The sequence below is a fragment of the Camelus ferus genome, chromosome 16, assembly GCF_009834535.1.
Source record: "Camelus ferus isolate YT-003-E chromosome 16, BCGSAC_Cfer_1.0, whole genome shotgun sequence".
In the NCBI taxonomy this organism is placed as follows: domain Eukaryota; kingdom Metazoa; phylum Chordata; class Mammalia; order Artiodactyla; family Camelidae; genus Camelus; species Camelus ferus.
The window spans coordinates 39,710,202-39,734,561 of record NC_045711.1 but is presented as its reverse complement, the minus strand read 5'-3'; the positions used below and the strand labels follow the sequence as shown (position 1 = coordinate 39,734,561).

Below are 24,360 nucleotides of genomic sequence, written 5' to 3'. Positions count from 1 at the left end.
CATCCAGATGGCAGAAAAGTCAGGGAAGGTGGCTGGTGAGAGATTTTTCCCTCTGCCCCGCCGCTTTCTATCCTTCTTTGCTAGGCTGCGTTTACCATGCAGCCGGCAGCACAGGGAGGAGTCCGTCTCCTCGGGGCCTGTTTACCTCCTGCCTGTTCATCCAGCTTGAGAGCAGCTCCTGTGGGCCGTGATCAAAACATGAGTTCATCGCGCTGGGTTCCCCTAGGAGGGCGCCTGGAACTGCGTGTCCCCCTCCCCAGGGAAATGCCCTGAGACGCTCAAATGTCCCTCCCAGCCACCTGGCCAGAGGGAACCTGGCCTGGGACCTCCCTCAGCTTCCCTACAGATGGGGTTGGGGAGGCCAGTGAGGTTTGGTTTAAGGAGTGAAAGGGAAAAATCACATGGGCCCATTCTTCCATCCAGGTGTCATCCCATTCCAGTAGATTTCCCAACACCCAAGTTGTCCCTTACATGGACAGCGTGCTCCAGCCATGGGCCCTCAGAAAGGTTAGCAAATAGGAAAGGAGCTCCAACTTCAGTAGGGGAAGGAGGAGGTGCCAGAGCATCCGCCTCCCGCTAGAGTAATGAGAGGGCAGGGTTCCAGCAAGGGGACCGGGGCCAGAGCTGAGAGGAGACTCCAGACCAGAGCCAGACAGAGCATCTGGTTCTAGGGTGACAGCCAAGAGCAAGCACTGACTGCAAAGCAAAGGTCAGAAAGTGAACCCTGGGGAGGTCCTGTGATGGACGGAGCTTTCCTGGAGACTCACCTAGTCAGTCCGAGGAGGGAGAGAGCTTCCATGGGCTTCCAGCCCCTCTGACAACGCCCCTCCAGCCTGCCCACGTGGTGCCCTGTTTTGTGGTGGTGAGGCTGGCCCAGGAGGAGACAGGCTTGAGGGAACAGGAGGGGCCTGTTACTTAAAAGCACTGCGAAGTCCCACTACAATGCAAAGAGTATGTAGATGAGCCCTTTTATTGTAAAGAGACTTGTCCTATATTAAAAACAAATTCCTTTTTAAAAGCCTGGAAGAAGTATGCTCAGATATTCACATCGATTGCTTCAGCTAATGGATTATGGGGAAATTTTTCCCTCCCCTATCCATCCCTATTTTTTAATTAAATTATAAATTGTCCAAGTAATACAGATATAAATGCTGTAAGATTCTGAGGATACGAGGTATGTGGAAAAAAAGACTGGAGGCTGCCTTGATCACCTGCCCAGTGCCACGCCCCGGCCCCGTGGTGACAGCTGCTATCAGTGTGGTGTCTATGACTTGTATAGGTTTTGTTTTTAAAAAGAGTTTAAGGAATGACTGTTGCATGGTCTGGGAAGCACAGAAAGTTCTTGGGAAAGAGGTTTGTTTACTGCATCAGAGGGCCCTGTCTGAGAATCAGGCGAGCGTTGCACCAGCAGACCAAGGCCTCTGAGACACTGATCCTTGTGCCACAAACCTCCTGCCCGCTGCATGCCTGGAAGTATCCCAAGACAGCCACAGCTCCTCTCCTCCAGAAACCTCTTCCCTTGACAGGCAACTGTGTACAAGGGGATCCTTGTTGAAACTTTCTTGAGGATCCTAGAATTCAAACCAAATCAAGAAATGTGTAGAAGAAAATTCTCCATCCAATCAGAAGGCAGGAATGTGTGCTAACCTACCCCAGCCACCCACTTTCCCAGTCCCTGACCTCTGTCTCCCACTTGGCTGCAGCGGGCAAATTCCTAGGGAGGAGGCTTCCAGCTAATAGCTTGGTGCTGCCAGGAGCCATGGAGCAAACAAAAGCAGTTTAGAGGTCCATCATTCCCAGGGGTCCCCCAACAGTCAGGTCTGGGCAGCCTCAGGGCTGCAGGTTCCCAGCCACCGGATCCTGGGGGCTTCCTTGTGTGGTCCCACCTGCCAGCATCTTCCCTCCTCCTGACCCTGTGGTTGCCGTGGCGACTAGTCAGCCCTGGGTGGGGCTCTTCTCCCTGGTTCCTGAGAGCAGCAAAACTCAGTGAGGCCCTGGTAGCAAGAACTGCTGGAGCACCTTCAGAATTTGCTCCCCAAGTGCTTAAGCCATGTTTTTAAATTACAGGCAGGAAAAAAAAAATTGGAGACAGAAAAAATGGAACACCCAAATGCCCAGCAATGGGAGAAAAGATAGGTAAATACATAAATGATGATCTGTACCTATTATGCAGCCTTTAATAACATAAGGAAAAGCATGGCTCAGCAAATCGAAAATAGGCTTCCAAGAAAATGCACCTCAAAGGAAGGGCTTAGTGGTGCATTAAATTTAGGAAATACCATGCCTCTTGCTTGCAGATTCGTGTTGCACGTTGGTGTATTAGAGGCTCAGCAAAGTCTCAGAGTTGAGCCACTGTATTTAGCTGTGTTTAACTCAGTGTTTTCCTGATCTGTTTGACGACAGAACCCTTTTCTGTAAAGACCCCTTTCCTGACCACAGGGTTGAGGCAGGTCACCCTACCTGCCTCTTTGTCTCCCTGTTGGGTGGTCTCCCTGTGACTCCAGCAGATGGCTGGCCACCCACACTTTCCTGGAAGCCCTAGAGCTCCTTGATACAGGGATCTGCATTTCCTACCTCCTCTCCCCTGATTCCCACCCCATGGCCTGGCACTTGGGAGTCTGCAGTAAGAGCTTTTGGATTGGACTGAATTAGTCTGTGTTTGTTTCCGGTTTAGATGATCTGACTTTTCCTTCCTTCTTTTTAAATGGTATTTATCATAGGAAATGAGCAATCAATCAACCTCAGGATGGTCATTAATCTGACTGTGATAAGGGATTAATCACCAGTGGGGCAGGAGCGAGGTGCACTATCTGGCCTTCCCGATATCGCTGTGTGATGAGCCCAGCACAGCCCCTCCTGGACCTTGGCCCATGCCGGCCATTGGCCTGGCTCTGCCTCAACACCTTCACCCCTTCCACCCTTGGACAACTCCTTCGGGACTCAGCATAAATGTCATTTCTTCAGGGAGAGCTTCCCAGATTCCATTATCTCCCTCCATCACACACTCTCATGGACAGTCCTACCACCTGTCATGGGTTATAATTACATATTCATTTGTTTAATCTGTCTAGACACCAGGCTATAAAATCCTTGAGGGCAGGGACCCAGCTGGTTTTGTTCACCATAGGATCTGCACCATGTCTGGCACGTAGTAGGCCAATAAACATCTGTTCAACAAATGGACTCTAACCTGATACTTCCTAAATTACTTAGCCAATACCTTGATATTTCCCATCCTAAATTAGCTCATCTAATTTTCTCATCTGTAAAATGAGTAGAAAAAAGGAAGGAAATTGAATTAGTTCCAGATAAATCCTAAAGTCTTAGGTGGCATAACACACATAAATCCAATCAGTAGCTTGGGATTGGGGAGGAAGGTGGCTCGGCTAGTGATCCAGGGGCCCAGGCTGAGAGCATTTCTACTTCAAATTCTACTACTTCCAAGATCACCCTGGGAGTTAACATCCAGCTGCCCTCTGGGGGAGGTTTTTAAGGGCCAGGCTTGGAAATGAAACCTACCTCATCCACTCACATTCAGTTGGCCAAAACCAGTCACATCTACAAGAAAGATGTTAGACTACATCTAACATGAAGGAAAACTGTAAAGTATATAAGATTAAAGGGAAAAGGGGGTTAGTGAAAATCTAGCCTGTTCCTGCCAGAGAAACTAATCTATTGAGTGGGTTTAGAGCAGGGTTTGCAAACTATGGCCTATGGGCCAATTCCTGTCCACCCCGTTTTTGTAAATAAAGTTTTATTGGAACACAGCCGTACTCATTTTTGTGTGGTCTATGGCTCCTTTGTGCTACAACAGCAGAGTTAAGTAGTTGCAACAGAGACCATATGGCCTGCAAAGAGTGAAAATGACCAACATGAAAACCAGCATTATTATCATTATTGCTATTTGCAGTTAGTTTTCAGCAGCAATTGCTGAAGGGTACACAGTTGCTTTTTCTTGCTTTGAAAGAGGATCTGTGATATACTGTCAGACTTGACACTCTTTCTTGTGGCCTAGGGTGGAGAAATCATAAGCAGAACTTCTTGACAAATCCTCTAAATCAGGGATTGGCAACCTTTTTCTGTAAGAGGCTGGACCGTAAATATTTCAGGCATACTGAAAGTTGACTCGGCAGCCATCTGCAGGGACTGAGGTGACAGAATGAGGTTGTCTCGAGATGACCTCAAGGACCAGATTGTTGCCACCTGTGTCCTGGACGCGTCTGCCTGCTGTAATCCCCGGGGAAGGGGAAGGACCTCTGAACTGCCTAGGCTTATGTTCCTGCCACCAGGCAGAATGGGGACAAAGGAGAGAGTAAATTGGGTTATAAAGAAAAGAAGTAAACATTTCTTGCACACCTGGGTCTGGTCTGAGGCTGTACACTGCACATCACCCTTAATAAACACGTGTTCAATGGAACCATCGAACAGAACTTAGCCCGAGAGCCCCAGCATCAGGGGACAGATGGGCTTCAGCACCTGCAGTCCCACGGCATTTCCCTGGTGGCTCTGAAGCCCCTGAGACTGGTTCGGAAAAGTTCGGTCAGAGAGGGAACATCGCTGGAGGGATTTTGTGTCATTCTTTCCTCCCCCACCAGCACCACCTCGCACCCCGCACCGCCAGCCCCACTCGCCTGCACCGCCTGCAGAGGCCGCACATCCCTGCGGCTCTGCCTGCGCCCTGCGCCACGCAGGCTAACCCCACTCCCAGCTCCCAGCTGGTGCCCTCAGCCCTTCACCAAGACCTTGGCAACAATGAAAAAATCCACCATTTGTGACAAATGGCATCCACAGCGATGTTACTAAGCAGGTGCTGCGGATCAGGACAATGTCAGGGCCGTCTCACACAGGACACCATGCCCCTAATCAGACAGGTTAAAGGGCTTTGGCCCCATGACTCCCAGGTGACCAGAGCGTGGCCAGGATGCCCACTCTGCTCCCCGGGGCTGCGGGCAGCTCTAGCCCCCTTAAGCTGGGTTCGTTGCAACCCCAAATCTGCGAGGCCTTTTTGGGCCTGCCCTGCGGGCAGGAGGAGAAACTTGAGAATCTGCAGGGCTTCCCTGCAAGTCCATTAAGCAAAGCGGAGTAAACCCTGAACTCAAGGTGGGGCAGAGCCAGGATGCTTCGGGTTTGCCATCCACATGCTTCCTCCCCTGTTGAATGATTCATGTCCACGACCAGGCAGCAGATCAATAATGCAGGAGGCAGAAACCCTGGCAGGGCCCAGCCTCTAGCTGACCAGCTCTCCCCCAACCCTTCTCCGGCTCCGGGGAGGGACTCTTTGCAGCCCAGTCACAAAGGAGCGGTGTGGGCAGGCTGTGCCACTGTGCCCAGGCCTCTGAAATCCAGCTGTCCTCAGGGCTCCAGGCTAGAAAGAGGCTACAAACATAGCCAGGAAGGGGAGCCCTTTTACAATTTCCTTACCTCCTCGGCCTGGAGGGGCCCATTTGGCCATCAGTACAAAGGAACCATATGGGCCAACCCTGGGAATAGAAATTTCTGCTGAAGAACAGGAGTGCCAGAGACATCCCAGCTTCTCAAGATCTCATCCTGACTCATCCTCCAGGGCCCAGGGTCTGAAGGACGGAGACCCAGGAGAACCAGGGTGTTAATTTTGGTTGTGAGTGGAAGCTTCCAGCTTTAAGACACCTGCTGCCTCCTCCAGCCCCATGCAGCTTCCAGCAGGTGCACAGGATGGGGGCAGGGGTGGGGGTGACAGGCTTGGGGAGGGGATAATGTCCTGGCTTCCTAGGGAATTATACTTTGGGGCCACACTCACCAAGCGTGCACGCACACACACACACTCAGAGGCCACGTCTCCTCCAAAGCTGCAGCCTCACAGGCAAATAACCTAGCAAAGGGCTCAGGTACCCATAGCACAGAAAGCCGAACTCTGCCAATGGGAGTTTGCAGCAAAGTCAAGATTTATTGCTGGTGCCAAGCAAGGGAGTGGGAGAGAAGCCTCAGATCACTCCAACTTGGTCTTTGAGGTAGGAGCTTTTTTTTGAAGCGGAAGAAACTGGCTGGGATTAGTCATTGTCTTGTGACATTTCTTAACAGTAGTTTCGGGCGTCAGGGTGTCTCTGGATGAAGATTCTCTGGCCAGATGGTCCCTGGCTTGGGGGTCCGTGAGCTCATCTTGCCCTGGAGAAACAACCTGAGTTTGCACGTTAGTGATGCTATCCATCCTAATAGCGGTTTGAGCCCATGCCATTGTCATCCACGCCCGCAGTCTGAGTCATCTGACTCCAGCTGCTGAGTGTTCAGTGAGCATCGGATTGAGGTCAGAGGGGACGGGAAAGGGAATAAAGTTTGGGGTGAAGAGATTAATCATAAACTTGGTAAGAGAGCTCGGTTTTAGGGGGACTCAGTTTCACACTCTGGGAAGTGGGGTGCAGACCTTTTCTGCTGTGGGACCCCCAACTCATCTGGGGGTTTCTCTCTGTGTCCTCTTTGCGTCTCAGTATTGCTTCGATTTTCCTCGTTTGAGTCAACAGACTCTTGTTGTAAGAAACAAAGGAAAACAATTATTATTTTTAAAGGGGCGATAAAAGAGCCCTTGGAGAAGGTACAGGAGAAGGGGAGACTGCAGCCAAGCTGGCCCGCTTCACTCGGTTTCCAGCATCCATCCCAGAGCGTCCCCAACTTCAAAGAGCATATGAACCACCTGGGATCTTGTCAAAGGGCAGGTGTCCCCGGTCAGTGTGTGGCCCAAGTGTCTGCGTTTCTTACAGCTCCAGGTGATGCCATTAACACCGAGCAGGAAAGCTCTAGAGTCTAGCCCAGTGTCTCCCAACCTCAGATGACCATTGGGATCACCTGGAAAGCTTTAAAAAGTCCAGCTGCTCGGGCCACACCTAACACCACTTAAACCCGACTCTCTAAGAGCGGCAGTCAGGCGCCAGCATGGCACAAGCTCCCAGGTGACTCCAGTGTGCTGCCACCACTGGGAACCCGCTCCAGCCCAGCCACCCCTTTACCTGAGAGACTGAGGCCCAGCGAGGCTGGGCCGCCCAAGGTGACACAGCCAAGGAGTGAAGGTTTGAGGCCTGGGCACATGGTGGGGTCTTCTGTGGGTAAGTGAGAGGGAGGAGTCAGGTAGGGCTGGGATGGAGGGGAGCAAAGTCTCAAGGGTCAGCCTGGGGTGCCCAACGCCTCCCAGATTCTGGGGTACCTTCCCGGCCGTGCCCTGGGAAATGGCTATTCGTGTCCCCCAGGTGTATCTAGTCCTCCTGGTTCACCAAGACGTGCTGCTGGGCCCCTGACAGCCCTGTGGGTATGCAGAGCAGACCACCACCCTGCTCACAGGTGGGGAGCCCAGGTTCAGAGAGGCTAGGCCCCTGGTTCCGGGGCACAGCTCATGTCATTTGAGGCCTTCTGCATTTCAGAAGCTCCAGCTTTTCCTTTGCTGAATCTCAGTCGCATGTCCCCCTTTCCCCAGTTTCAATATTTCTAAAATTGGGTTGTGTCTGACAAATGATGCCCAAAAACTTTCAGACCACCCAGCCGGGCGGTACAGTGATGTGACCATTCCTGGCCGTGCCCGTGTGTAGAATGTGTCCATTTACCTGAGTGTTATTAAATTGGCAACATTACACTAGTGGCATTTTGTCTTAATTTGGACCCCCAGGTCGTGCTTAAAATGCCTCTGGAAAGATCACAATGCAGCAGTGAAACAAAAAGCTAGAGAAAAGTGACCATCATGTGCCAGGCAGCACAGGGAAAGGATGCTGAAGTGGCCAACTCCCTTGGAATGGCTCTCAGACTTTTTCAGGTGGGGGAAGAGGCTCCTGTCACCAAAGCTTCCAGAAGGACTGCCCTGCTTCATGGGTTCCTGACTGTGTGGCCTTGGGCAAGTGCCTGGGCCTCTCTCAGCTTCGTTTGCTTCTTAGGAAAATAGGAAGACACACCTCACAGAGGTGATGTGAGGTTTAAATGAGATAATTTATGCAAAACATGGAGCCCAGTGCTGGCAGATGAGAAGGCTCCCCTGGCTCCTCGTCTGTTTGGAAGGAATTTCCCCAAAGAGATGCAGCCAAGAAGTGGCTGGGCAGGATTTGAACCCAGGCAGCCTGGCCCCACCTCCACACCCTAATCCACTCTGCTGGGCTGCCTCTCAAGCCCTGTGACTCTCCCTCCTTCCCTGCCCCACCCCAGACTCTTGCCCTCGGTGTGGGCGCCTCATCCTGGCCACATGGCAGTTCCTTCCCTTCCCGCCGGCTGCCCAGCCTCATGTTCTGCCCACACCCACCTCCCCACTCTACTGCCACCTTCCACAGTCAAGCAACCCCGCCTGCCTCATCCTGCAGCCTTGGAAATGATCTCTCCTCCCACCCTTCCCCCTCCACACACACACATGCACTCAAACTCTCACTTCCCTTCCACAGGGCTTTCCCATCCAAGCAGCGAAACGTGGCAGCAAGAAGCCAACTTGGGGGTCAGACCTAGGGCTATGGTCCGTTCACCAACATTTCTTCTGTACCTTCTGCGGGCCAGGCATGGTGTGACCTGGGACAATTGTCTGAGCCTCGATTTACCAATCTGAACCCTGGGGTAACACTAGCAACCCTGTCAGGTGGCCGTGTGATTTACTCCATGCCCTCTTCAATGCCTGAGGTCTTTGTTCACAGGCAGAAGGAACCACCAAGGGAAGGCAGGACCAGCATTGCTCACCAGAGAAACTGAGGCCGAGAGAGGACCGACGACTTGCCCAGGGGAAGGCCGCATGCTGGCCTTGGAGCCCTGGCATGGCCAGGCTCCCCAGTGCCTCCCCAAGTTGTTTGGAACCCCTTGACCCCCCCACCCCACCAGCAGCACAAACACACAGGCCCTAAGTGAGCACGGACCGTCAGCTTTATTTCTTTCCATGCTGAGAAATACAGAGGAGAGGACTGGTGAGTTGGGGCCGGCAGCTGAGGGGGTGGTAGTGCTTGCTGTTCCCTATGGGATGTGGGGAGACCCCGAGCCAGGGGACCGCCGTGTTCATGCAGCCAGCAGAGCTGGGACAGCGGGGCTGCCGTTCCTTCGTCTTCAGCGAGGTCTGGGGTGTCAGGCTGCCTGTGGGTGGGGGCAGCAGGGACCCTCCCTCCCAGTCTTATTTCTAAAGGGTCTCCCGTCCTCCAGCCCTGGGCTCCTCTCTGCCTGAAGGGCCAGTCCCTTGCGGCCTCTGCTTCTTCCACACACCTGGGAGGCCTCTGAGCTTCGTCCCTGGTACAACTAGAAAATTCTCAAGTTTTTCTTGCCTGGTTGAAAGGGTGTTCCGGCTGTGCCTGCTCCTGCCACTGTCTGCCGTGGCTTCTCTCTGTCTCCACTCTTCTGGGTTTGGAGTATGAACGAGTGTGTGCGTGCGCACGCGCGTGGGCATGGGGCTTATGGCGCGGGAGTGACTACCAAGGGTGGGGCAGGTCTGGGTGTGTGTGATGGTCCCAGTGCACACAGAGGCCGCAGTCCCACCTCTGCCATCGTTTCCCCGTGAGACCAGGCCTAGATAGTCTGCTTCACTGCTCTTTCCTCCCTGGGGTGCTGAAGCCAGGGACCCCTGGAGCCTGCCAGGGGACAGCTGACTCATAACCAGAGCTGGGGCCTGTGAATGTCAGATTCATAGACCTCACGACTCCCCTGGCCTGGCTCGACTTTGAAAGTGACACAAAGACTCTGGGCTCATCCGCTCCCTCCCCCAACAAACAGATGCGTCTTTATTTTGGCCTCAAAGTTCCCATAAAGCAAATCCAGCTGGCCTTTGCTTTAGGGCAGGGAGAGATTGGAGTTTATTCCCCAGGTGGGGCACTGATGCAGGAACGCCAGCCCCAGAGGGATCTGCCTGGTGTCCCTGGGCCCTGAACCCTCCCCTCAGTCACACAGGCCCTTTGAGAAGGCTCAGAGCTGCACCCAGAACCCACTGCCCCTCCCAGCTGTCCTAACAGGCTCCTAGGAGCCTCTGAGGAGGGTGGAGGAGACAGGGGCCCTGAAAGGAGGCCTGAGGGTCCTGAATAGTGCAGAGGAAACATCCTTGGCCAACTTGGGGCCAGTGTGAGAACCTGCCCTCCCAACCACCTGCAACCCTGGCTGGAACTCTCCCAGTGTGGGAAAGCCTGGAGCACCCCTGTCCAGGGACATGGGGGCTGAACCAGCAGGGGATGTGGGAGGAAGAAGGACCAGGGAGAAGTCTGAGTGGCTTTGCTTAACTCCTTGCTGGTGTCCCATAAGTCCTGAGACAGAGGCCATGGTGCCCAGCCCCTGATTTGGGACATGTGAGTGTGTTCCCAAACCTGGGGTCCCCAAAGTCAGGACCCTTCAGCTGAGCTCTTCCCTCTGTCTTGGAATCTCTAGATCCAATAAACAACAAACCATTAAAAACTCTTCAGCCCCTGCCCCCGCAGGAGGCACAGACACCCCTAATGTCCTGGGAGCCCATGGGAAGTCCCACCAGCAGTGGTTCTAAAGCCGACTCCAGGGGAAGCCTTTGCTGTATGTGGATGGCCAGGGGCACAGGGTGAGGCACAGAGCATCAGATGCAGCTGGGCTGGGAGCCCATGCCCTACCTGAGCCATTCTACATGAGGACCCTCTGCCACTTTGCATGGGGGCCCTGAGCCCCTTGGCATGAGATTGGAGTTTATTCCCCAGGTGGGCCACTGGGATTTGTATCCCCAGGTTTGTATCCCAGTCCTCCAAGGAGGCCATGGCAGGATGAGAGCTCAGGCATGGATTCCCCTTCACTGGCTGACCTGGAGGTGGGGTCAGGCCCCAGGAGTTCTTGGTTGGTGCTCCAGGCTACAGCCCAGGTAGGAGCAAGAGGCAGGCTGGGTCATCCTGGGAGATGCTCCTGAGGCTGAAAAGCTTAGGAAGAGGTCCATGGGTTGTGCTGTCCCTGTTCCTGCCTTCACCAGCATTCCTCTTGGTGCCTCCACCCTGCAATGGAGGATTTAAGTGTGGCTGTGGCCTCTTCCAGGGCAGCTGCACATCCTGTGTGTCCGAGGGGTTCCAGGGCATGTGCGGAGCAGCAGCTTGGCCTCTGAGCTCAGAGCACCAGCTGGGGTCGCAGCAGGCATGGGGCACAAGACATGCACACAGTCTTTCATCCCGCCTCAAGAAAAATACAAAAGGTAAAGTCCCCCGTGTTTGCTCCTGATCATTAGACATGCAGGGACGGTGCTACCTCTCTCCCCACCGTAGTCTTGTTTGTGGGGCTGGTTTCTTCTCACTCTGGCAGTATATGCTGCTTGGTAGAACCCAGGAAATTGTGGGGATGAGAAACCAGCCAGAACCCTGAGGTTAAAATGCCGGGATATGTCCATGAGACTAAACCACGTTATTTGTTGGTTTCACAGTCAGTTTCATTTCCTCCCTTCCTTTCTTCCTCTGGTTTTTCCCATTAGATGTGGACTGACAATGGGGTGACTTGAGGGTTTCCTCCAAGTTGGTGCTTTTGGAGCTGGGGGACAGGTGGGGCCTTGGCAGTCACAGTCCTGTCCTCCGTGGTCATGGGGCGTGCGGGTTGGAGCTCTCCCGAGGCCGGGGCCTGCCTCTGCTCCCACAGCCCCCAAGTTTTATTTCTTCTGAACTGTAAAAAAACAAAACAAAACAAAACAAAACAAAACAAAACAATTATGGCAGAACAAAGCTCAGAACATGGTGTCTTCCAGTCCCTGTTTTGAGGATTTGGGTTTTGGTTTCCTAGTCAGAAATGGTAACAGGGGTGATTTGATTTGGGGCTCTTGGTGGAACTGAACTCTTGCCCATGAGAGGACTGGGGCCTCGGCGATTGGTTCAGAGGTGGGGCTGTGACCCCTGAGGACAGAGCCATCAATGATTGAATATTCTAGTGAAAGTGAAACAATCCCCTTTGCCAGTTTGAGGTCAGTGGTTGTCACTTGCCATCCAGAGTCCTGGCTAAGGTGACAAGCAGCCGCAGGACAAAGAGACTCCAGCATCGGAAGGTGATACTGAGGCTCTTGCCCTGGGCTGATGGGTTCCTGCCTCTCGGGCACCTGCATGTCAAACTCAGAGATTATAGATCGTACTTGCGTTCAACAGATAAAGTGGTGGACCTGCGTTTTGAACCTGGGCAGGCTGATTACAAACCTGAATTCTTCCCTTTCCTAGGACACCAAGGTTGCCCATGACCCCGTGGCGGAATCCCAGGCTTTCTGCCCTAAGTTAAACACTATGTTCCAGACCAGTGCCTCCCAAACTTTAATGGTTGGGCTGGGAATCTTATTAAAAAGCAGATTCTGATTCAGTGAGTCTGGAGTGGGGCCTGAGATTCTGCATTTCTGACCTGTTACCAGTGTCAGTATCCACTGTGCCTGGTCCATGGAGCATGCGTGGAGTGGCAAGGTCTTTAGGGAAACAGTTTGTGTTGATCACTGAAAGGGGTAGAGATGCTTGGAAGCTCCCAGTGTGAGTGTGTGATGGGAGGGAAATGGACAAACACTGACCTGCGTGGCCCAGGAGCTCACAAAACTGCCTGGGCTTCATGAGCAGCTAAGTGTCACCTTTGAAAATGGTCCCCCTGCTTGGATAACTTCCCTGGGCCACGTTTGGGTGATCACGGAAGTGTACATCCTGACTTCCATCACACGCATGGTTTACTTCCAGGATGTTCTGGCTGTCTCAGCAGGCCATGCTTGTCTAGCAAGCCCCCAGTTTACAAAGCAGAGTCACATGCATTATCTCAGGTGATGCTCACAAAAGCCTCATGCTGGAGGCTTCTTCCTACCACTCTCAGCGTGAAAACCCTGAGGCTCCACCAGGCAGACATTGATGCCGGTCCCAGGACCTTCAGAGCTGAGGCTGGGGCTCATGGCCTCAGACTCCTGGGCCCGTCCTCTTCCCACTCCCTTTCCTAGTGATCTCTCCAGGCGTAAGACAAGTCAGAAAGCCAACCTCGCTCAGCTGGTCCCTGCAGGGAACTGGGTTGCTTTTCTAGGAAAAGGCTATGGCCCTACATGTTCGTATCCTTCTCCCCGACACCACCCCTGTCCCAGGGGGCTGGGCCACACCCTTCCTCAGTCCCCACACCGAGCAAGCTGGCGTGGGGCTGGACCTCACCTGCAAAGTTGACAGTCACGGCCACGATGATGATGACGATCCCCATGATGATGAAGGTGATGCTGAGCATCCGGGCCAGGCGGCCCAGCCTGCGGGCCCCGTCCAGGTCCCCCTGCTGCACACTACTTCGAGACTGCAGAGAGAGGGTGGCAGAGACCTCGGGAAGGCTGTCCTCAGTGGCCCTTTGGGGCACCCTTTGCCTGAGACTCCAGAACACACCTGGTCCCCACTGCAGCCCACACTCCAGCAGCCCCCTCAGGGGGGAGGCAGGAGGCTGGTGTCACCACACCCCTGCACCCTCCCCCCACCGGGGTTTCCTCTGTGCAGCGCTCGCCCTGCTCCATCTCCAGGGGACTGCTGGCCTGGACTCAACTGGCCAGACCTCTTGTGGGGCCCCCTAACCAAGCCTGCCCCTACTGGCTGGAGACCATTGGAAGCATTACCAAGCAATTTGTGGCATTGTCTCAGGACAGTGATGGGCAGGGTGGCTGTGGCAGGATGGTACAGTGGAGACAGAGGGCCTGGGAGGGTGGACTGGGTCCCAGCCATGCTGAGCTGGTGGGAGAGTTAAGCCAGGCCCCTGCAGACCCCAGGGCCTGGCTGTAGTGTGGGACCAGAGGACAGTCAGGAGCTGATGCAAAAACTCAGTGAGATGATAGTGACTGAGGCAATCTCTCTTGTTTGTTCAGCACCTTCCATGACCCGCCCTCCTCCACTGTCTGCAGAACGAAGTCCAAACTCAGGTTACCTTTGCATTTTCTGATTTTACCCTCTACTTCTCTCTTCCATAACCTCTGGGTCCACCAATCTGAGCTGCTCAGGCTATGAGCACCAACTTCCACTTGCCTTTGCTCATGCTATTTCTCCTGCTTGCATTCCTGCTCCCCCACAACACACATGTCCAAATCCTCTCCATCCTTCAAGGGCTGGCTCTAGTGCCACCTCCTCTGTGAAGCCCACCAAGATTCCTCCATCTCCACTGGAATAATCATAATCCCTAGCATTATCTGAATGTTTACTTTGTGGCAGGAACTATGCAAGCTCAAGTTCAGACCTCAGCCTCTCTCTGCTGTCTGGGGACATTGAGACGCCAGTCATTTCTTGGTCTTTTCACCCTCTCCCTCTTGATTGGATCTTTTTCTCTCCTGTCTTGAAGAAATCCTCCATTTGTCTCACCAGGTTGTAGGTTCCCCAATGTCTACAGGACAAAATCCAGGTTCCACTTTGTGAGAGCTGGGGCCCTTCTTGATCTGGCCTTTCTCCAGTTGCTTCTCTGACCATGCCTGCATGAAGTTCTATGCTCCAGCTCCTCACCTGTAAAATGGCCTAATAACAGGCCTTGCCTCCTAGGAGTGGTAGAGGGTAAAATGCTCTAATGGATGGCCAGCTCACTGCATGGCCAGCCCAGGTCGCTGATCTCAGGACACCAACATCAAGGCAACATTGGGAGGGAGAGGGGGCAACATACAGGAAGGCTTCCAGGATTTCCAGGAAGTTCAGCTTCAGAAATTCTGGGGCTACCTTGAATCATTATTGAGGGACTCATTCTGGGCTGTAAGCATGGCATCACGGGGAGGGGAACAGGGTTTGAGATGAGTCCTGCCTCCCACTTTCCAGAGGAACAGTTATCCATGCAGTAATGATTCAGAACCACAAGAGACACATAGTTTCTTGGGTATGAGGTGGGGAGGAATAGCAGAGGGAAAGATTTTTTTTTTCAGCTCCACTGAACCCAATCACTCTTCTTTATCCACAGTGCATGCAGTCCAGTCATACGTGTTCCTTCAAGCCTGAGGGACACCATTGAGGAGATGCACTAGGAATGGCCAGGAGCAGACATGATTATAGATGCATTGTTGTGTCAGACACTTTGTACACACTCTCCAGTGTGAGCCTCACAACTACACTGTAAGTCTCAGTTTTCTGATCTGTAAAGTGGAGCAGAAGTAGCTGCCTCTAAGAATAGTGCCCTACTTTTAGATGAGAGGTTTTCTACTGCTAGCTGGCACTCATTTCTGAATCCTCACCCTGACACCCGCCATTAGTTACCAAATGAAAGATCCATCCTTTGATTTCAGGGATGGAAAAAAACCTTCAGTTCTTTTTATGAGTAAATTACCAGCGGATCTCCCATCGCCACTTAGTGGCATCACCTTCCCCTTATACAAAATGGCCCAAGTTGAAGGCACAATAATACTAATTGCAGTAATGGTTGTAATGACTGAATTAATAGATCATTTGTGATTGCAACGGCTGTGGGAATGCTGAACGAGAAAACGAATTCAGGCTAATAGATCAGCGAGGAAAGACACTGAAAAAAGTTTGAATGTGGGGAAGGGGGAGGATGGGGTGAGGAGGATGTTGGAAAGAGCTGCCAGAGGCTGAAACCAGCCAGAGGAAGGTGGCAATAGAACTTCTCAGGAGCTTCCTCCACCCATGAGGCTCAGGCCAAGGCCCAGCAGATCTCAGGAGAACTGACGAGATGTGCCAGGGCGGGTCAGTCATTAGCCCTGCTGCAGAGATCAAGCATCTCCAGGCGGGTCAAACAAAGGAATGTGCTTCTCTGTGCCCCCTTCACATCACTCTCTGCAACCATGCAATTGGTTCTGAAATGTCCTAACTACAGGTTAACCCTTCCACTGCTGGAGACTGGGGAGGGCTGGCGGGAGGTCCCGGGGGAGGAGTCAGGGCCACTGCAGTGGTGGGTGGGAAGGATTGGAAAAGCTTAGGGGCTTGAGACAGTAGCCGTTTACCAGCTGATTCAGAAGTACATCAATATCTTAAGCCATATGCCTGCGTGCCAGCTGACCGTCGGCCCTGCTCGGGGCTTAGCACTCTTGCTGAATGAATGGGTAATGCAGAAATGAATGAAAGTGAGCCTGCAAAACACATCAGTTAAATAATTACGTTGTCAAAAATGCCTAAGTAAGGAAGCGCTGAAGCCACTCTGCACGTCCACAATGCTCCCACATGATGTAGGAACAACCCACAGAGACAGGACTGCTCAGAGCCTTCCACCAAAACCACAGACAGGGCCGCCCCCCAACCCTGGGGCTTGTAATGAGGGGTGAGACTCCATCAAATCCAAATTGCCAAAAGCCAGAGATTCCTGTGCACTGGGTTTACCCTTTCCTCTGACATTGCACTTTCATTTAACATTAGTAACAATAGCAACCACTTCCATTTATTAAGCATTTACCATGTGCCAGGCTCTGGCACACCATTAGTTCATTTAACCCTCCCCACAGCCCTATGAGGTAGACGGTTTTATTACACATATTTTCCAGATGAGGAAACAGGCTAAGGAAGGAGGTGGAGTGACTAGGACATGGTCATGTGACTTAACGGGGCTGGAGATGGGATGCACACCCAAGTCTATCTGATACTTGTTTTACCGCTATTGTGGACAGAAGGTCCGCTGCCTGGGGTCCAGTGCCCCTCTTTGGCAGGAGACCTTGCTGACATTGGGGAGCACAGTGACTTCTCAGCCTGACCCAGAAGTAAAAGTAGTGAAGCCAGCCTTGCCCTGGCCGCCCCGTGAGGAGGCTCACAGGAGGCTGTGGTGCTGATCAGGGTTGGGTCCAGACACCTGTGATCACAGCTCCTGAGCCCCGATCCCAGCCCTGGTCCCAGCAGGCCCCTGTCAAAGCCACAGTGGGAAGGACACTGCTGGTCCATTAGTTTTCCACTGATGGAGTGAGTAGGTGGCAGGCAGGAGGTAACTGGAGGTGGGGGAGAAAAAGAAGGAAGGAAGTGGAATTATGCCCTCCATACACAAATGCCCAAAAGGTTTTGCTTTCCTGGGAGGGACACACCATCCTTGTCCCCAAGGTCCTTGTCCCATGTGGGGTGGGGCCAAGAAGAGAACACTGGATTCAATATCCAGCTGATGTGGCTCATCATTTGTGTGACTGTGGACAAGACACAGTCCTGCACACCTCTATTGCCTCATCTGTTAAATGGGAACAATTAGCCAGACTCTATCAGCCTCCCCTTAGGACATGCTGCAGAGACAGTGAGCTCTAGCGAGACTGTCAGGGCTGTGGGTCTCCTTCCACTCTGGCATCAAGGGTTTGACCCTTCACTTGGTAATCAGTGGGGAGGACTTCAGATGAGGAGTTCTGAAGTCAATTTCCAGGACCTAGAGACACCAGCGTGGAGACTTTACTCTCCACCCTCTGTCTCTCCTTCACGCCTGCTGTTGTTTGTGTGGGACAAAGTGTTTCAGCCCTAGATGAATAACTGACCCCTCCCTCCCTGGGGAATGGGAGAGTCCTATGAACTAGGCTGGTTCCCAGAAGAGTGGAGACAGCTGTGGGAACACCCAGTAACGCTCCCCATCTCTGCTCCCTACTGATTCCTAAAGGCAGGAAGTGTAGTGGGTGGGAACATGAGCACTGGCTCTCAGCATCCAATCCTGGGCTCCCAATGACTATATCTCCGTGCTTCTGTTTTCTCACCTATAAAATGAGAATAATAACAATGCCTGGACCTCCTAGGGCTATAGTCCAGAATAAATGAGATAATGTATGTGAAGAATTTGGGCCTGTGCCTAACACTTAGTAAGCACACAGTGAACATTATCCCTCAACACTGGGCTTCCTTGGTTTCTTCTCCCTGGCTCCTAACAATTCCCTTTAGAAATTAATTTCTACAACTATACTCCACCCTGGCCATCACCCAACCTGGTTCCTCCTCTGAAATCTCAACTCTCAACATCTCTCTTACCCACTCACTCTCACAGCACCTGCCCTCTGACTTCTCTGAGCCCCAACCTCTGGTCTCTTCCTCTCCTCCAAGGCTATCACCATCTTCTCAGCCTCACTCCCTCCCAATCCAGCCCGATTCTTCGATGCATCATCTCAGCCACCCTTGCCAGCATCTTCTGTGCCACCTGGTTATGCTATCATGGCAATCCTGCCGTCCCCAACCTTTGGTCGCCCTCATGTCACACCTATCACCCTATGCCTGTCGGTAGAGAAAAACCGCATCACCGGGCAGCCTGATTACAACTCGGACTCACAGTCTCCAGCCTCAGCAGAGCCTTTGGGTCATTGACCTGTCTGTCCCTGGTCACCTCTCCTCCCCTCTGACATCAGGCCACTATTTCTCAGCAAATGACTTTGCCCTCCACGTCCCTGGCAGCACGGAGCCCAGACAGCATGAAACCATCTCCCTTTCCTTTGAGGATTTCTCTCTGCTTCTGCCCGCATGGCCCCTCCGCCAGGCTCCCAGGGAGGGGTCCTTCTTCTGGATCCCATCACTCCACTCTTCAGGGACCTCGCCTCATCAGTCACCTCTCCCCTATCTGCCTAAACCTCTCCATCACCAGGCTCACCAGGAGTCTATCAGTGGCCAAGCCAGTGGACCCTCCCATCCTCACTGAACCTGATCTCTCCTCCTCATTTGATGACTCTCTCCTTCAAATTCACTTGACCCTGGATGTCTCTCCCACTTTTCTAGTTTTCTTCCCACCTCTTGGAATATTCTTTTCAAAACCCTTTTCTGTCCACTTCCCCTTTATGCTTAAATGCCGTAGTCCCCAGAGCTCTCTCTAAGACGACTCCACTGCTTTTTGGTTGGGTAATGAGTCGTGGAGAGCAATCAGAGGTCCATCTTCCTTACCACTCTCATCAGTGCCCTCCTTTCTAAGCCCACTGCTTAGTCCAGGCCTTCAGCATCCAGCCTGGACCATCTCAGAAGCCTCCAAGGGGGTCTCCCTGCTCCCAGTCCTGCCTGCTCGAGCTCATTTCCCACAATGCAGTTGGGTGTTGGCTTTAAAATACGAATTGACTGCATCGTGCCTCTGCTTAAAATTTTTCATGGACTCCTCAGGGCCACTAGGATAAAACTTAAATTTGTAGAGCAGGTCCTCTGCCCACCTCCCTCCCCCACCACAGTCTCACATCCTTCTGCCGTGCCACACAGCCCATGTCTTATCCTCTCCTTCCCAAATGCCTAGTGTGGTGCCTGGTTCGTTCATGAGGAGCCTAGTCATCCTCTACCACTTGGTTCCCTGCAAACAAGCAACTTGCCATTCAAGTGAATGGTCTTCTGAATGAATGAATGATCTATGTTACTAACTTTTAGGTTTCCAGAAACCCCCTCTGCCCTGCTCCACGCCTCTTCATCTGTCACCTGCATTCCTGCAAAGGTCCCCTCTCCCAAATGTCAGGCTCAGAGGGTCCCCTTTACTCCCTCCTCTCACCCTGTACCTGACTAATCCACCAAAATGTTAGTCTGACCACATCCCTCTCTGGCTCCAAACCCTAAGATGTATTTGCTACAGCATGGGTGATGCTTGAACACATGCTGCCAAGTGAAAGAAGCACGTCCCAAAGGACCACATATTGTATGAGTCCATTCACAGTTTCGGAGACGTTGCGGGTTCAGTTCCAGACCCCCTCGATAACATGACTATCACAACAAAGCGAGTCACACAAATGTTTTGGTTTCCCAGTGCATATTAAAGTTATGTTTACACGTTCCTGTAGTCTATTAAGTGTGCAATAGTACTGTATCTGAAAAATAATTTACATACCTTAATTTTAAAATAGTTTATTGCTAAAAAACGCTAACCGTCATTGCTCAGTGGGTCATGTGATCTTTTTGCAATAGTAACATCAAAGATCACCGATCACTGTAACAAATATGAGAACAAAAAAGTTTGAAATATTTCGAGAATTAACAAAATATGACACAGAGACACTAAGTGAGCAAGTGCTGTTGGAAAAAAAAGGCGCTGGTAGACTTGCTCAATGCAGGGTTGCCACAAACCTTCAATGTGTAAGAAACGCAGCGTCTGCGAAGCACAGTAAAGGAAAGCGCAATAAAACGAGGTGTGTCTGTGTATGAAATGTTCACAAGAGGCAAGTCTGTGGAGACACAAAGAAGATCAGCGGTTGCTTAGGTCTGGGAAAGATGGGGGTGTGTGATAGAGGAAAGGTATGGGGTATCTTTTGGAGGTGAGGAACGTAATCTAAAATTGAATGTGGCTCTGGTTGCACTTATCTGTGACTATACTAAAAAATCGTTGAGTTGTACACTTTAGATGGATGAACTGTATATGTGAATTATATCTCAAAGCTCTAAAAAACCCCAACAAACTTGTGATGGCTTCCCATCCCCTACCAGAGAGACACTCACCCAATTACAACTACCATGAAACAGCACCTACTATGCGCTGTGTTGTTCTTTAGTACTTTGTGTGGTTTGTCTCATTTCATCCTCACACAACTCTGCAATTGAGGTGTTATGCTCACACCCATTTTGCAGATGGGAATAATGAGAAGAGAGGTTTGAGTGACTTGCCTGAAGCCATACAATACTTTGTGGTTTTGTCTAGCGTGGGCGCTTCTTGCAATGTGTTGTAAGGATTTGTTTACAAGTTTCTCCCCACTGGACAGGAGGCTCATGGGAATTGGTGACAGCATCTGGTTTAGCACCGTATTCCCTGCCCCAAGCCCGGTGACTCAAGAATCTGAGATGGCTGCATTGCACTCCTGTGTCATATGCTATGTAAATGTCAAAGACCATTAGCATTGCATGCAGGCTTCATATTCTTTCTGAGATGAAAAGTAGTAAGATATATTTGAAATGTAAAAACAACAACAAAAAAAACCTGAGAAGGATGTAGAAATACACTGGGGGTAGGTTCGGTGGTCTCACAGCCTGGGGCCCAAGTTTCCTTTGACAAAAGCAGCTCCTACCCAGCTCACACCCTGCTACCCCCGCCAGGAGATTCTAGCAACCGTTTTCTCCTGGGCCCCTGTGTGGTTTCCCTCCCCAAAGCCTGTCTCCCCTCCTGGGGCTTCTCCCTGTAACCAAGAGGTGGGCCCTGCCGGGAACCACTGGCTGCACCCTGAGGCCTGGCTCTGCCCTGAGCTGCCCCCAAGTGCGGCGAGCAGCCCAGGAAGTTAGTTGTTCAATGGCCCTGCCCAGCCCTGGCTCTTGTGCCCACACCAAACCCCTCGGACTCGGGAACACTGCCAGTGTCCCCTACTTATCCCTACTTAGCTGGATTTGATGGGGGTCAGGGAAGGCTCCCCTGGCTGGAGACTGGGCCCCAGTGAAATGGGTGGAGATGTATGAGGAAATAAGTGTTTGTCTCAGAGGCCAGACAGGCAGCAGGGATGGCCACAGGACCTGGGGGCTCGAAGATGGGTGACTCAGCCATGGAGTCACTCCAGAGGGAAGCAGACAGGGTCTCTCCACTCAGTCCTCCGGCCCTTCCCAGCCTGGGGCTGGCAATTACCATCCCCTTCTCCTAACCTCATTCTGAAATTCATTCCTTGCCAGGTTTGCACTCTCTCTCTCCCTCTCTCGCTCTCTCCTTCCTGGACCTCAAAAGTCACTTGCCAACATCTACCAACATTTATTATGGATCCTCTGTAAGTAGTTCTATCCAGATGACTTGGTTTGGGGATGATCTAAGACAATTTACTCAGAACCCTACAGCACAAGTGTGGAAGAAGCAGAGACGAGCCCACATGCCCCTCCCTGGTAGGACCAGCCATGCCCTCTGACACACGTGTTCTCCACCCATGGCTCAGACCTCCCCTACCCTGAACACAGATGCTGAAATCAGTGCAAAGGCGAGGCCCAAGGGCCCCAGTGAGGAGTTCCCTCCAGAGGAGCAGCCCTGGGGGAGCCAGGCCCCAGGGCCCTCGGTGCACAGCAGGGAAGCCACTGCCGGCTCTTGGAAACCAGAGCTGGCAGAGGCTGTTAGAACGCCCAGGTGGCCCCTGGAGTGGGTGGGGCAGTGCCTGGCTCCCTCCTGAGAACACGGGGCCCTGGGACCCCATGCTGGCTGCAACCTGTGCTGAGTCACAGCCCCACTCAGAAATGACTCCTTGGGACCATGCCCCCGACTCCCACAAAGGCAAGCTCCCCCCACTTGGCTGTCTTTCTGCAGTGCAGAACATAGCTCCAGGTGGCTCTCTAGAATCCCCTTCCCAGCAGGTATGTATACAAGGTCAAGCTGTGATTGTGACGTCCAGGAGCAGAGATGAAGGAGGACAGCAAACAGAAGCTCTCCTGGCCCCTGGACCCTTCTCCAAGGGAGAGTCATAGGCCGGCTGAGAAAGGGGGTCGTCTCCCCAGCCCCCAGCTCTTTTCTCCACACCCTAGGCAGGGCGCCTGGCGCCTGGCAGGGGAACATGCCTGCCGACCCCAGACCAGCCCCTGCCCTGGACAAAGAGCAGCACTTACCATGATGGAAAAGATGAGGGGGATGAGGTTGAGGGGCCAGACAGGGCAGAAGCAGGAGACGATGGCAAGGATGAGGTAATCTTTGGGAACTTCTCTATCCTGGGCATAGGAGGTGGTGGCAATGGAGGACGGCCGCCTCGAGCTGGCCCGGGAGGATGACAGGGCGAGTGAGGGCTCCCGGTGCCCCTCGGGTACCACCTTGAACGGCAGGCCATGGCCATTCTGCTCCAGGTCCAAAGCCCCCGAGAGGGACTTGGACAGCTTCAGGGGCTTGTCATCCTGGCCCACGACCTTGGTGAGGAGCTTCTCCATCTCTGGCAGGTCCAGGGGTGAGGCGATGCCTGGCCCCTGCGCTGGGGCAAACTGAGGCTGCCCGGGGTTGGCCATGTTGGTCTGGGCCTTGGGCTGGTCCAGCTCCAGACCTGGACGAGGGGCTCCAGAGGGACCTCAGTGCACCATTCCTCAGCCCAGCCTAGGGGCCTATAGGTCAGGGGCAGACGTGTCACCCAGGAGGGCAGGGACCAGCTGGGGGCTGGCAGGGTTGGCTTCTCCAGGCCAGCTGAGTCCAGAGGCTGGGCCTGCCTGCTGCTCTGTGGAGCTCCAGGAAGCTGGAGTCTTCAGCTCCGTTCAAGTTGGAGACAAACTTTGCCGGAGCTGCTGACAGCACAGATGGGCGGGGAAGCAGCAGAGCGCAGTTCCAAGAGCAGACAGAAGACGGCTCATCTCCCAAGTGGGGCTTAGGCTAAGTCAGAAAGGCTCTGTGTGTGTGTGTGTGTGTGTGTGTGTGTGTCCACCACCCAGCCTCCCTTCCTCCCTATTCTCCTCAGAGATGCTTTTCAATCCCCTTCTCCCCAGAGAACCGCCCAGCAGCAGTCTGCTTCTGCCCCAGCCCAGCCCAGCCCAGCCCAGAGGGACATGGGCAGCCTCTGGCTTTCATGGCAGCCCCAGGACTTGCTCCCCTGAGCTGGGGGCTCTGGATGGGGAAGAAAGGCAAAGTGGGTTAAAATGGGTATGTCTTCAACTGTCCTGGGAGACTGAGCCCCCTGCTTCTCTTTCACTGGAAAAGCAGCAGCCTACCCCTCCTATCTCTTGGGGAACGCCGGGCCCTGAACCTTCTGCTCCCACCCCGACCCTGACTTCCAGCCCCCAAGGTATCCAGGCCAGAGCCTGTCTCCCAGCTCCAGGAGGGAGGGGAGAACTAATCTGGCCCCTGGAGAGTTCTGCCTTGCCCTTCCGAATGGGTTTCTGAGCAGGTTGCCAAAGAGTGAGGCAGAGGGGCTATTAGGGAGGAGTGATGGTCCTGTATCACAGACACTGGAGCTTTTCTCAGATGTTTTTAAAGAGCCAGCAAAGATCTTTCTGTTCAGGAGAAACTTGGGGCAGATGCTGGCTCTGAAGGGCCTTGGTTCTGGCTGCCTGTCCTCTGATTCTTGCCATTTCTCTTTCTTCTCTCTCACATCTCCTCCGTTTCTGCCACCTTCTCTATTCTCTGCATCTCTCTCCCTGACCCCCATCTCTCTCCTTACATTGTGTTATAAGGTGACCTGGAACCACCAGGGGGTGTGGGGGAAGGGGTGGGTGTGTGGTTTGGAGGAGGGTGTAGGAAAGAGTTTATAAAACCCCAGGGTCAGGCAAGATGGGAGTGGGAAGTTAGAGATGAGAAAGGGTTTGTGAAGTTCAAATCTTTTGATATCACAGTTTAGAAAACTACTGCCTGAAAGTAGAGAGATGCTCATCTCAAAGTCTGTCTCCGTCAGACACCAACCCCTGGTCCAGGTCCAGAGGCTGGTCTGGTGCAAGATGAGCCATTTTAGTGAAGAGAAGTAGCTTTGGGTTGTGTATCAAGCTGGCTTCAGAAATGCCGCCTCCAGCAGGGGCCGTGACAAGGTGGAGGAGGGTGTGTGAGTGGCAGAGACGGAGTTGCTGGCTGTAGAGGGAAGGAAAGGGGGCTGAGCAGAGCCATGCACTAGGGGCCAAGGGGGAGCCTGGGGAGCTGAAAGAACACCTGGAGGCAAATAGTTTTGAAAGTAGTGTGTGGCTTTGGGGCAGATTTTCAGGTTTCTTAAATTTGACAATATTAAATTAAGGGAGAAGGGTATAG

At 52.8% G+C, this 24,360-nt stretch overlaps 1 protein-coding gene and 1 long non-coding RNA gene across 2 annotated transcripts; both read right to left on the bottom strand.

Moving 5' to 3' along the window:
* Positions 1 to 5,903: 5,903 nt before the first annotated feature.
* On the bottom strand, positions 5,904 to 8,221 carry LOC116656795. The gene is made up of 2 exons (XR_004311765.1): positions 7,172 to 8,221; positions 5,904 to 7,067 (listed from the first exon to the last, which is right to left on the bottom strand). It is a non-coding gene; the product is annotated as an uncharacterized LOC116656795 (long non-coding RNA).
* A 607-nt stretch (positions 8,222 to 8,828) lies between these two features.
* Positions 8,829 to 22,984, bottom strand: TRARG1 (trafficking regulator of GLUT4 (SLC2A4) 1). The gene is made up of 3 exons (XM_006184970.3): positions 22,260 to 22,984; positions 13,050 to 13,182; positions 8,829 to 11,559 (listed from the first exon to the last, which is right to left on the bottom strand). The coding sequence occupies exons 1-3, from the start codon at positions 22,644 to 22,646 to the stop codon at positions 11,546 to 11,548; spliced, it is 534 nt and encodes a 177-aa protein (XP_006185032.1). The 5' UTR covers positions 22,647 to 22,984; the 3' UTR covers positions 8,829 to 11,545.
* Between the last annotated feature and the right edge of the window lie 1,376 nt (positions 22,985 to 24,360).

What these genes read in the sequence shown, in the direction of transcription:
- TRARG1 (XM_006184970.3), bottom strand. Translation starts at nt 22,646, where the DNA reads ATGGCCAACCCCGGGCAGCCTCAGTTTGCCCCAGCGCAGGGGCCAGGC. An exon ending in CCCTCATCTTTTCCATCATG is followed by an intron (nt 13,183 to 22,259) that starts GTAAGTGCTGCT and finishes CTCTCTCTGCAG; the next exon opens with TCTCGAAGTAGTGTGCAGCA.